Here is a 13,663-nt window from a genome sequence, read left to right on the forward strand (position 1 = left end):
ATCTCAAATGCCTCAATCAAATGTGCATTACACGCAGCGGACACCGCCTCTAGGGCAGTCAACACAAGCGTATTACTAAGACGCCACGCATGGCTCCGTATTCCCGGCTTTAAGCCGGAAGTACAAACAACCATTCTTGCTCAACCCTTTAATCAGGAGCAACTATTTGTACCCGCAGTAGACACTGCATTAGAAAAGATGAAGAAGGATAATGAGACTTCCAAATCAATGGGAGCATTAGTCTTCTCAACCCAGAGGCTCCTTTCGACGCTCCTTTTATAGGGGAGCCTCCAAAAATGTGGGAACAGACACCTCTTCCACCTTTAAAACATCTGGACAAACATCCCCTAACAGAGGTTTTGCAGCGTGAATCTTTCTGGATTCACTATGCTGTGCATTATTCCGCGATCTTGTGGTTGGGTCCGGATTCGTAGTCTTTTCTTTGTTTTTTTTTTTGTTTTTTTGTTTTTTTTGTAGCCCAGGTTGGCGGCGATGACCCACCATTTGGTGCACCTCTCGTGACGTCGTCGTGCTTCCTGCGGAAGTCCCACCTTTGGGGCGCCATCTTCAGACCCGTTGGGTCTGGATCGTCATCGGGAAGCTCCAGAATTACAATCGAAGGAAGAAGAAAGAAAAGCGAGTTTCGTCGATAAATACTACGAAGATATCACAGGAAAGGAAGAGATTTCATCAGGAGCGCGAAGAAAGGAGGTTCTGTGCCTTTTTCTTCGACGGCCTTGGAGAATGCACGCTCAGAGACCCTGAGCGCAATGGACAAGACGCCATTCAAGTTCTGCCCAAACTGCCACCACAAGTTCGCGCAGAAGGACCAGCATCCGGTCTGCAACCTCTGCCTACCGGTCGAGCACCAGAGTAAGGACTGCAACGCCTGCTCAGCCTTCGTGCCGAAGACGCTCCGGGTGAGAGATCGGCAGAGAAGAGCCAACGCCAGCATGGATGGCAAGGGTAAGGCCCCGTCGCTCTACGATCTGGGCCTCTCCACGGACGACTAGGACAACGTCGCCGAGGCAGCCGAAAACTTCACGGTCGTAGAGACCGACAAGAAAAAAGACTAGGTAAGAGAATCGTCGAGCGCAAAAAGAAAATACCTCAAACACGAGGGTGACTCGAGAAAATCAGAGTCTAAGTCCATGAAGGCAGCCCCGGCGCCGAAAACTTCGATGACCAAAGGGCGAAGCATGGACAAGAGGCCGAGCGGATCCTTCGAAAAGGACTCCCTGGTGCCGAAAGACACCGAAAGGCAAGGGTCGTCGAAGACAACCCAGGAAACGGGACGATCGACGCAGAAAGAACGGTCGACGTAAGTTTCGTCAAAGACCCGCGGTCGACGCCGAAAGCATCTCCGAGATGGAGATAAAGAAGAGGCGGCTCGAGGCCGAAATGGAGAACATCCTTCAAAGGAAGAAGGAGTTCGACGCCAAGATGAAGGAATTCAAGATTCCAACGGTTCCACCGACAGACGTCGTCTAGGACGAATTCGACACCGAGGGGATGACGAGGGATCTCGAAGAGGAAGACGAGACCTATTATGATGGCGAAGCCGAGGAAGAAGACCAGCAGTCGTTCTACGGCTCGGCGCCATCTACCAGCCACGACATCGAATGGCAGGATCTCGACACCGAAAACCCGGAGGAGCCTGTGGACACGTACCCTTCGAGGCCTTCGCCACCCGACGACATCGGGGTGTACAATATGGTGGTCAGGAGCGCAGCGACAGCCTTCGGCGTCAAACTCGACGAAGAGAAGCCGAAAGCCGATTTTCTCCTCGAGACCCTGCTCCCCATCCAGACGAGGAGCCAATTCCTCCCCATGCTACAAAGTGTGATGAATCAGGGGAGAGAAGCCTTCAAGGAACCAGCGACCTGCCGTTCGATCACGCCCAGGACTGAGAAGTATAAGCACTCTTCCCTGGACCCCCCTTACATCAAAGGTAGCGTGACCGCCGACTCCATCATAGCTTCCACGGCCAGGAGAAGGGCCAACGTACCAGCAACTTTGGGCCCACCACCTGATAAAGAGAGCAGGAGGATAGACCTCACAGGAAGAACAGTCGAGAGGAACGTCGCAATGCACTGGCGCATGGCGAATTCCAATGCACTCCTCAATAGGCACCAGTACCAGCACTGGGACGAGATGGGGGAGCTAGTAAAGCACCTCCCTGAAGAATACCGACAGAGCCTCGCACCTGGTAGACGAAGGCCAAAACATCGCCAACTCCTGTATAAAGACGGCGTTGGACGGGGCAGAGACTTCAGCAAGACTAATGGCCATAGGGGTCACCGAGAGAAGGCATGCATGGCTAAGAATCTCAGGATTCAAACCGGAGGTGCAGAACAACAGCCTTAGCACCCCCTTCAACGGAGAGACACTGTTCGGAGCAACAGTAGACGAGAAACTCACCCAGCTGAAAAAAGAAAACGAAACGGCGAGGTCCATGGGGGCCCTACAGCTGAGGGGAATGAGGCGAGGCAATCCCTCGGAGACCCTACGGTAGGGGAGGAAGCCAGCAGGGGGCGTCGCACCAGACGTTCCAGCAGCGTGACAGTCACGGACAACAAGGTCAGCAAAAGCAAAACTGGCAGTACCAACCTCGGGGCCAGTCCTTTCGCGGGAGAGGGAACGGACGTGGCCAGAGGAGAAGAGGGGGTGACCAGCCCTCATCAAAGTGACTCAGCACGCAAGAGGACGCCTACCCTCGACATGCCCCCAAGGGTGAGGCGCAAAACAGTAACATCAGGGGGGAGAGAAGAAGCAAAAGCCTACGAGCATACAACACCAGTAGGCGGAAGACTGAGGTTCTACCTTCAGGAGTGGCGGCGTATAACCACAGACAAGTGGATACTGAACGTCATGCGGTACGGATACTGCGTAGATTTGGAGAAAAAACCTCCAAGCAGGAAACCAAGGGGAAGGCAGAGATCGGCTCAAGAACTGGCCCAACTCGGAGAAGAAACACGGAAACTTCTAGAAAAGAGAGCCATAGAGGCAGTGCCGTTCAGAGAACGCAACAAGGGGGTCTACTCAAACTACTTTGTGGTCCCGAAAGTAGACGGAAACCTCAGACCCATCCTGGACCTGCGGTACCTAAACAGGTTCATCAGAACGCAAAGGTTCAAAATGACTTCGCTGCAGGAGGTACTGCCCCAAATAAGAGACTGGGACTTCATGGTCACCGTGGACCTCAAGGATGCCTACCGGCACATCCCAATAAACAGAAACAAGAGCCTTCTAAGGTTCAACATCGACCAGGAACACTACCAATTCACAACCCTGGCCTTCGGATTAAAATCGGCGCCACGGGTTTTTACAAAATGCCTGTCGGCGGTCGCGGCCCACCTATGAAGGCAGGGGATACATGTCTACCCCTACTTAGACGACTGGCTGGTCAAGGCAAACTCACGCGAGAAGTGCGAGAGGCACGCAAAACGCGTAACAGACACTCTCACGAATCTGGGGTTCTCGACTCACTGGGGGAAGTCATCACTGGAACCGGAGCAGGTGAAGATTTTCCTGGGGGCAAAAATCAACTCCCTGAACAGTACAGTGGTGCCCAGCGACAGGAGGACAGATGCCCTACTGAAGGAGACACGACTCTACCAGAAGGGGCGAGCTCTGACAGTGAGGTCAGTGAGCAAGATGATGGGGATGATGGCATCGTGTATCCAGCTGGTGCCGAATGTACGCCTGCACATGAGACCATTCCAGGAATGGCTACAACAGCAATGGTCACAAGCAAACGGAAGTTGGGAGGATCTAGTGGTTGTTACGCACGCAGTGCAGGAGGAGATAACTTGGTGGCCATACCTCTCAGGATAGATCTACTGGCAATTCACCTACCGGGGAAGGACAATGTGGAGGCAGACTGGCTAAGCAGCCAGACCTCGGCGTCGCACGAGTGGGAGCTCAATGGCCAGGAAACGGAGAAGCTTTTCCGGAGATGGGGAACTCCCACAATAGACCTATTTGCAACACGCCAAAATGCAAAATGCCAAAGCTTCGCGTCCAGGCAACCAGATCAGAAATCCAAGAGAAATGCCCTATGGATAAGCTGGTGGAGGACATTTGCCTACGCCTTTCCACCGATACCCCTGTTGCACAGAGTGCTCGACAAGTGCAGAACCAGCAACATGACTCTGATCCTAGTGGCTCCACAGTGGGCAAGGCAGACATGGTTCTCACAGATTCAAGAAATGGCACTAGGCAATCCATATAGGTTCAAGAGGAGAAAGGACCTGCTCTCAATGCAAAACTGAGAGGTCCTGCACCCAGAGCCAGAGACACTCAACCTGGCGGCATGGCTCCTGAAGACATAGAGTTCGCGCACCTTAGATTGCCTCCTAGCACTATGCGGGTGCTACGGGAGGTAAGGAAACCAACTACACGAAAGTGCTACAGCGCAAAATGGAAGAGATTCACTGTGTGGTGCAGGAAAAAGGGCCTGCAAAACAGAATGACTAGAGACTCAACAGTACTGAGGTACCTCACACACCTTCTAGAGTAACCTCTGCTCGAGCTCCCTAAGGGTACACCTAGCGGCGATCGTTGCCTACACCAGAGGTGAAAAGGGTGGAAGTTTTTTCACCTCGCAGGTGGTGAGGAGATTCATGGAAGGAGCCAAAAGAATGGCCCCTCCGAAAAGGTTGCCGCCGCCGGCATAGAATCTAAACGTGGTTCTGACGGAGCTCATGAAGGCGCCGTTTGAACCCATTCACAAGGCCACACTGCAAATGTTGACTATGAAAACGGCCTTTCTAGTGGCCATAACCTCACTACGCAGGGTGAGCGAGCTTCAAGCACTAACGCTACAGGAACCCTACATTCAGATTCACAAGGACAGGGTAGTCCTGAGGACGGACCCACACTTCATGCCCAAGGTGGTGTCGGCGTTCCACATGAATCAGAGTATTCAGATACCAAGTTTCTTCCAAAACCCGACTTCGAACGCAGAAAAGGCCCTGCACACCCTCGACACAAGAAGAGCGGTGATGCACTACATTGAGAGAACCAAGGAACTCAGGAAGTCGAAGCAGCTGTTTGTGTCCTTTGCTACTAGCTTCATGGGTAGGCCAGTGACTAAGGGCACCATCGCTAGGTGGATTGCCCTCACTATTCAATTCTGCCACAAACAGGCTGGACAGGAGCTAGCGGAGGGGCCTCAGGCTCACTCCACAAGGAAGAAGGGGGCCACCGTTGCCTTCCTGGCGAACACGCCCATCCAGGACATATGTCTCGCGGCAACTTGGGCATCTGTGCACACGTTCACGAAACACTACTGCGTGGACATTCAGATGAACAAGGAAGCACAGGTTGGACAGAAGGTGCTTCAACACATTTTCAACGACCAACGCTCATCTTACCACCCAGCCGCCACAAAATTAGGAAAACCGCTACAAAGTCTATGCACAGCATAGTGAATCCAGAAAGATTCACGCTGCAAAACGAATAGTTTCTTACCTGTCGGTGTAGTTTTGCAGCTTGAAGATCTTTCTGGATTCACTAGCGAACCCACCCACCTCCGCCAGGAAGATGAGGCTGGAGGAAGAGGGGGTAAAAAGGGAAAAGATCAAGAGTAATGAAAACGTACAGAAAAATGGACAAGAAGGATTAATCAATCTCCTAGGGTTAAAAAAAAAAAAAAGGAAAGGAAAAAAGAACCCGAAGATGGCGCCCCAAAGGTGGGACTTCCGCAGGAAGCACGACGACGTCACGAGAGGTGCACCAAATGGTGGGTCATCGCCGCCCACCTGGGCTACAAAAAAACAAAACAAAAAAAACAAAAAAGACTACGAATCCGGACCCAACCACAAGATCGCGGAATAATGCACAGCATAGTGAATCCAGAAAGATCTTCAAGCTGCAAAACTACACCGACAGGTAAGAAACTATTCGATATTTTAGAGGTTACAGGGGAAACGACACCAAGGGCCGAGGGCGGGGCAACACCAACACCCGCACCTCTCCAGCCACTAAACCGTGACTTGCCCCCACTCCGGACGGGGGAAGACTCCAACAGTTCCTACCTGTCTGGAATTCTATCACAACAGACAGGTGGGTAAGACAAATTATCCAGTCTGGCTACTGCCGCGAACTCATAAACACACCCCCCCCCCCCCCCCCCAAACATACCACCCAAACACCGTCCCATGTCGTCTCACCACCTCACGCTCCTCAAACAGGAAATTCGGTCTTTGCTTCAAAAACACGCAATAGAACCAGTTCTACTCCAACATCAGGGCACAGGAGTATATTCTCTATACTTCCTCATTCCCAAAAAGGACAAGACCTTAAGACCCATACTAGACCTCAGACTACTAAACCAGTATATACAATCAGATCACTTCCACATGATCACTTTCCAGCAAGTCCTTCCATTACTTCAACAAGGCGACTTCCTTGCCACATTAGACCTCAAGGACGCATATTTTCACATCCCTATGCATCCCGCGCACAGGAAGTATCTACGATTTGTGGTAGACGGTCAGCACGATCAGTTTACAGTTCTCCCATTCGGAGTAACAACCGCACCCAGGGTATTTACCAAATGCTTGGCAGTTGTGGCAGCATATCTCAGGAGACAACAAATCCATGTCTTCCCCTATCTGGACGATTGGCTCATAAAAGCCAATACTCTCGACAAATGCGTTCTCCACACTCATCGCACTATTCAAACCCTACACAACTTGGGATTTACCATCAACTATCCCAAATCTCAACTGCAACCCTCCCACATACATCAATACCTGGGAGCCACCATAGATACCTCCAAGGCCATAGCTTATCCCAACACAGCCAGGATAGCCAACATACAAAATCTCATCAAAAAATTTCAAATCCAACACTCTCTTCCAGCAAGAGTGTTTATGCAACTCTTAGGCATGATGGCGTCATGCATCTCCATAGTTCCCCATGCACGCCTTCAAATGCGTCCCTTACAGGAATGTCTAGCACAACAGTGGAACCAGGCTCACGGACAACTTACCGATCTGGTGTTGGTGGACAGCCGCTCACTTCGTTCACTGAAGTGGTGGAACACCATCAACCCGTCCAAAGGGCGGCTGTTCTTAGAGCCTCTTCCACAAATTGTGCTGACCACCGACGCATCTCTCACGGGGTGGGGAGCTCACCTCCTTCAACACACCACTCAGGGCAGGTGGACCACTCAACAACAGCTCCACATCAATCACCAAGAACTTCTGGCGGTGTTCCTAGCACTCACATCCTTCCAAGTGCATCTAAAAAAACAGAACTGTCCTCATCCGCACGGACAACATGACCACAATGTATTACATACAGAAGCAGGGGGGGACACATTCTCTCCAACTGTCCCAACTTGCACAGCAAATCTGGAGATGGGCAATTCCCCAGAACATCTACCTGCTAGCAGAACACCTCCCAGGGGTTCAGAACCAGGTGGCCGACCTCCTAAGTCGCCACACACAGCAAATACACAAATGGGAATTACACCCCAAAGTCCTGCTCCCATTCTTCCAAAAGTGGGGGCAACCAGACAGACCTGTTCGCCACACAAGAAAATGCAAAATGTCCAACCTTTGCTGCCAGGTTTCCACACCCACAGTCAAAGGGCAATGCAATATGGATGAACTGGTCAGGCAGATTTGCGTACGCTTTTCCGCCTCTCCCACTCATTCCATTTGTGGTACGCAAACTGAAACAACAGTTGCTAACACTCATCCTAGTAGCTCCCACTTGGGCACGTCAACCCTGGTTCGCCACACTTCTGGAACTATCTCTAGTTCCACATCAAAAATTGCGTCTCTCCCCGGCTCTATTAACCCAGAACTATGGAGAAATCAGACACCTAGATCCTCAAACACTGAACTTGGCAATCTGGCTCCTGAAGTCTTAGAGTTCGGGTACCTCAACCTTCCTCCAGACTGTATGAATATCATAAAAGCAGCCAGAAGACCTACTACTAGGGCGTGTTATGCGGCAAAATGGAAAAGATTTGCCATTTACTGCACTAACAATGACATACGTCCACTGGATGCTTCCATCCAAAACATCATTTGCTATTTACTACACTTGCAAAGATGCAATTTAGCGTATTCCTCTATACGTCTACACCTAGCGGCATTAGCAGCCTACTTGCAAAATAGACAACACCTGTCCCTCTTTAAGGTACCAGCCATTAAAGCATTTATGGAAGGTCTTAAAAGAATTATTCCTCCAAGATTACCACCTTCTCCAGTGTGGAACCTTAATATTGTTCCAACAAGGCTAATGGGTCCCCCATTTGAACCACTGCACAAATGCGAACTGCAGTTTCTAACATGGAAAGTGGCTTTCCTGGTCGCAATCACATCCCTGCGAAGAGTAAGTGAAATACAAGCCTTAACTCTTGAAGAACCCTTCCTACAACTACATCGGAAAAAACTGGTTCTTCGGACAAACCCAAAATTCCTCCCTAAAGTCATCTCCCCTTTCCATCTAAACCAGTCAGTCGAACTGCCAGTCTTCTTCCCTAATCCAGACTCCGTAGCTGAGAGGGCACTTCATACCTTGGATGTTAAAAGAGCCTTGCTTTATTACATCGATAGAACCAAACCTTTTCGAAAAACCAAGCAACTGTTTGTTGCTTTCGCTCCACCACATAAAGGCAACCCTATTTCCGAATCAGGTATAGCCAGGTGGATAGTTAAATGTATCCAAATATGTTACCAAAAAGCTAAACGTACTCTTACAGTTCCCCCTAGGGCGCACTCCACGCGTAAAATAGGGGCTTCTATGGCATTCTTAGGGAACATCCCCATAGAAGATATTTGTAAAGCAGCCACATGGCCTACTACTCACACCTTCACTAGGCATTACTGTGTTGATGTGCAATCCAAACAACAAGCTTCAGTAGGCCAAGCTGTCCTAAAAACTATTCCAAACTGCTGCAACGGTGACCACCGCTAGGGGAGACACTGCTATATAGTCTATCCTAAGTGTGTGATCTGCAGCTCATATGCCTCGAACGGAATATGCTACTTACCAGTATGCATCTGTTCTTGGCATGTAGAGCTGCAGAGCCACACACGCCCACCCGCCTCCCCGGGACCTGTATCTTTCCCAGCATTGTCTTAATTAGACACTACACATGGACATCCTTTCTCTTTATTTCTTATACACCATCATTTCCCATCATGGCGAAAAACAATCTGAGGATTGAGTGGATGCCCATGCACACTGTTGTCCAGAGGAGGAGTCACCTATCTCGTGACCAAAGGCTTCTTCCGAAGACAACAACCTGCAATCATCCGAGCCCAACACCAGATGGCGATCATATCCTAAGTGTGTGGCTCTGCAGCTCTACATGCCAAGAACAGATGCATACTGGTAAGTAGCATATTCCTTTCTCAGAGTGAGATGCTTTATATAAATACTTTTGCAATATGCAATTGACTTTTGTAAACAGTTACAAGTGGTTGCAATAGGCAACACTATTTTAAACACAACAATGCATTGAGCTCAATGGAAATTTCAAGTTATTTGTAACAGATTACTTTTAGGATTACTTTTGGAATTCCAGGACTGGATCCTAGATTCAGTCCTGGGTCAGTACTTATAATCAAGTGATGAAAGTCGACTTAATTACTGTGATGATTTTTAAACAATATTTAGCTATTTTAAAAGTTGACACTTAGAAACTATTTCAAAGAAAACAGTCAATGATTCCCTATGGAAGAAAATTCAAGTTGCAGGTACCGTAGGTTCTCGTTTCTTTTGTAATCCAGTACTGGGTACCTAGACTCAGTACTGGGACCTTTATCCAAAACAGGTAAGTAATTACGTTTTCAGATATTATACGATTTTTAAAGACTATTTAAAGATTGCAGAAATTGACACTTAAAAGAAATTTCACAGAAAAAAGTCAATGATTTCCTATGGGAGAAAATTGGGTTACTGGTAAGTACAGTTGTAAGTATTTTTCAGAGTCCGTGCTGGGCACCAAGATCCAGCACTGGGAGCTCACCTAAGAGCAGGTGAGTGTTTTCGTTATTTGGCTGATTTTTGGTGAATATTTTAAGTTTTGAAAACTCCGCACTTAGAAGAAATTTCAGAAGAGACCAGTCAATGTTACCCTATGGAGAAATCAGTTTAAAGGTAAGTACTTGACTGGCAGAATTAAGGTTATGGGCATAGACTCGGGGGGGGGGGGGGGGGGGGGGGATTCTCCCAGTGTCAGGTAGGTACAGTTGTTTCACCCTCAGCAGCACAGGGGCAGCCGGGTGCAGAGAGAGTTAGGCCCAATGTTATCCTATGAGAGGTAGGGGGGGCCTTGGTTGGTGGCTGCTGACTAGCAGGCCACGCAGCTATGGGAGCTGGGCTCCTGGTCACTTGCTCAGGGCAAATGGGGAAGTAGATAGGTGTAGAGGTTACGCTGCCAGGGCCACTCGGGCGGCTGGGTGCAGGGTGCTTTTGAGCCTTCGGGTGCTAAATTGATTTCAATGGGAAAGCTCCGGTTTAGAAAAAGACTGCAAGCTCGAGGACTAAGATTCTTCAGGTGCCACCACCACTTCGAGAGGTAAGTTGGGTAGTTGGAGGATAGGTAGGTACCCAGGAGTTGGGCACAGGGAGCTGCCGGGTGCAGGGGTGCCCTTTGGTGTTGGGAAATCTTACCCTCTGTTGATCGCGGTTGGGGGGTACCTGGTTCTGAGGCTGCAGGCGTCAGGAGTGTTGAGGGAAGTCCTTGGGTGCCGGACTCTGGGTCACAGTCGCCGTGGGGTCGTCCTCGTGGTCTTTGTTCACTCCGGCACAGGCCAGGCTTGGCGGGTGCAGAGTGTGCAGGGTTCGCGGTTCCGGACTGATGCCAGGGATTAGAAGTAGATTTTGAGTAGAGCCTCTACTCATGGGAGTCCCAGGGGTTTAGAGTCAAAAGTTAGCCAGGTCCTCCGGGGTTTGTGAGGTTGCTTGCCACAAGAGGTGCCGTTTTGTAGCAGGAGCAGGTTCAAGGGTCGACAGGCCGGTAGGGCTGGGGCCAAAGCAGTTGGTATCTTCTTTTTAGCAGCTGCAGGGCAGGTCTTCTTTCTTCTTTCTCTAATTTGTATTTCGGAATCTGGGGAAGGAAGGTTCAGGGTGCCCCTAAATACTAGATTTAGGGGCGTTACAGGTAGGTGAAGGGCAGGGACCAATGGGCCCCTGTCCTGGGGTGAGTACACCCCCTATCCTGCCTCGCTCCTGTGGGAGGGGGGCAGTAGCCTAGTCCTGATTGGGTGGGGCCTCCCATCTTCAAGATGGCGAGCGCCCGGAGATGTGCTTCACCTCGCCTCTCCCACCTGAGGGGTGGGGTTGGCAGGCTGGCACATCCCCTGTCCTTATTTGGGGTGTCCGGCCAAGCTTCCCACCAGAGTGGGGGTTGCAAGTTGCTTGGGGAAGCTCACAGAGGCGGCATGCCTTTGAAGCTACCCCCTGCCCATCCTGGGGGAGGAGATTTAGCACCTTGCCCAGGATGTGCCTTGTTGCAGACCCAGGAGAGCAGGGGCTCTCCTACCCAGGGGTCCAGCAACATGTCTGCTGTGTGGCAGCCTAGGCAGCCTCAGTACAGACGTGGATTGTAGGTTAGGTTTCAGGGGGCCTCTCTAAGATGCCCTCTGTGGTGCTTGGTACATTAAGTCCCATAATGGCATTAGTGTGGGTTTAATGTGCTGAGTAGTTTGATACCAAACTTCTCAGTCTTCAGTGTTGCCATTATGGTGCTGTGGAGTTAGTGTTTGACAAGCTCCCAGCACCATGTACTCTTAAATGGCAGCACTGCACTTACAGGGCCCAGGAATGGACCTGGGTACTGTAGGGGCACAGGGCTCCTGCCTCTGTGCCCACACCACTGGCATAGGGCACCCAGCTAGAGGGGTGGCTGATGTATGCCAGGGCAGTGTAGGTTGTGGGCATGGAACACAGGGATGTGTGCCATGTCGAATCTGTTTTGTCCCCAGACACTCAGCCTGCCAGGGCAGTGTGTGTGTGTTAGGGTACAGGGCCTCTAAGGGTGGCACAATGAGTCCTTCAGCCCTGGCCACAAGGCCCTGGGTATCTAGGGTACCACTAACCAGGGGCTGACATATGGCCAGGGTTTGCCAATTTGGTTTTGAGGTTTTTGTTTAGGGAAGGAACATAGGCCTTGGGCACCTGATTGGCAGGAGTCCAGGGCACACTCAGTCAAAGTACATTCAGCAAAAAGTGGGGGCATACCATGCAAAAAAGATGGCACTTTCTCACAACCTGTTTACAGGAAATGTCCCAGTGCTGAATCCAGGTATCCAGCACTGAGTAAGAAAAGTAACGTACAAAGTAACTTACCTGTAATTTACTGTAAAAGCCTATTCATTTCAATGTACTGTATTTCCCAAGTGTTGCAACCTACAGCATCCCCTGTAAATCAAACAAAGTACAAGTTCTATTGCATTTTCAAACTGTTCTACAATCCGCTACTTATTACTGAAAAGTATTTGATGCTTACCTGTGCCAGGCTTGCTTGATTCTAAAAATAAAACAGTATATGTTTTTATACAAACACAATTGGCCTAGAGTTCAGTTCTTGAGTGTTAATTCATTTACTGACTGTGTCCATCAAATGCTTAACACTGTCCTCTGACACTGCCTTACTGCTCGACCACTCTACCACAAATTGAGAGTAATGTTCTATCTAAATGTAACCTCTGCCTACCTCTGGGGTCACCTCGACTCTATATACACTATACCTCATTTTGGTGTAGTATTTATAGAGCCAGTTTCCTACAGTAGTGTCTATAGTCAGGTTGATAATTGCCTCCACTACCAACTCATGATGTGTTGTGGTCGATAAAATGAGTAGCATATGTCCGTTTTCTGAGTTGGTGGAAGCTGCAAATGACTAAAATAGGTTTGCTGGCTTATAGAGGAGTGAGAGTCAAAGTGGCCACCAGAATGAAAAGAGCAGGGTGTACAGGGAAGGAGGCTCTACCTTTGGTAGCAAGAATGAGTAATGCTGTCAGCGTTGTGGAATCCTGGGAAATTTAATGTATACATATCCATCATCTGCTTTGGCTTACACAAATGCTTGCTGATCCAAAAATTCTCAAATATGTGGGTCAAGTATATTCCAAATGGCATCGGAAACCGAGATAGGATCCCTATGTTAACTACCCCACTAAAGAGGGTGACCTTGTTAGCACGAAGGTGGCCAAGAGGGACTATCCAAAAGTGGCTGTCTAAAAATGGTTGTTTACTTTTCCCTCACCATATCTCTGCTTTTTTTCTGTGTAGATACTGTACAATCGGACCATGGTGCAACTGGGCATCTGTGCCTTCCGTCAAGGCATGATCCGTGATGCTCACAATGCTCTGCTGGATATCCAGTCCAGTGGCCGAGCCAAGGAGCTCCTTGGCCAGGGCCTGTTGATGCGTAGCATGCAGGAGCGCAACCAGGAGCAGGAGAAGATTGAGAAGAGACGGCAAGTGCCCTTCCACATGCACATCAACTTGGAGCTACTTGAGTGTGTCTACTTGGTGTCTGCCATGCTACTTGAAATCCCCTACATGGCCGCCCATGAGTTTGATGCCCGTCGTCGAATGATCAGCAAGCAGTTTCACCACCAACTTCGAGTGGGAGAACGGCAGCCGTTATTAGGTGAGTGCTTTTCCTATGCTTGAGTGGTGGTGG

General features: G+C 49.7%; 1 protein-coding gene across 1 annotated transcript in view; it reads left to right on the plus strand.

Annotated features, from left to right (window-relative positions):
* LOC146811938 (eukaryotic translation initiation factor 3 subunit C-like) overlaps nt 1-13,663 on the plus strand; it is a 564,017-nt gene that overhangs the window by 373,526 nt on the left and 176,828 nt on the right. The window contains exon 16 of the mRNA XM_085618906.1: nt 13,267-13,630. Within this exon, the coding sequence (XP_085475032.1) occupies nt 13,267-13,630 (364 nt within the window). The remainder of the gene's footprint in view (nt 1-13,266; nt 13,631-13,663) is intronic.

The sequence above is a fragment of the Triturus cristatus genome, chromosome 7, assembly GCF_964204655.1.
Source record: "Triturus cristatus chromosome 7, aTriCri1.1, whole genome shotgun sequence".
Lineage (NCBI taxonomy): Eukaryota > Metazoa > Chordata > Amphibia > Caudata > Salamandridae > Triturus > Triturus cristatus.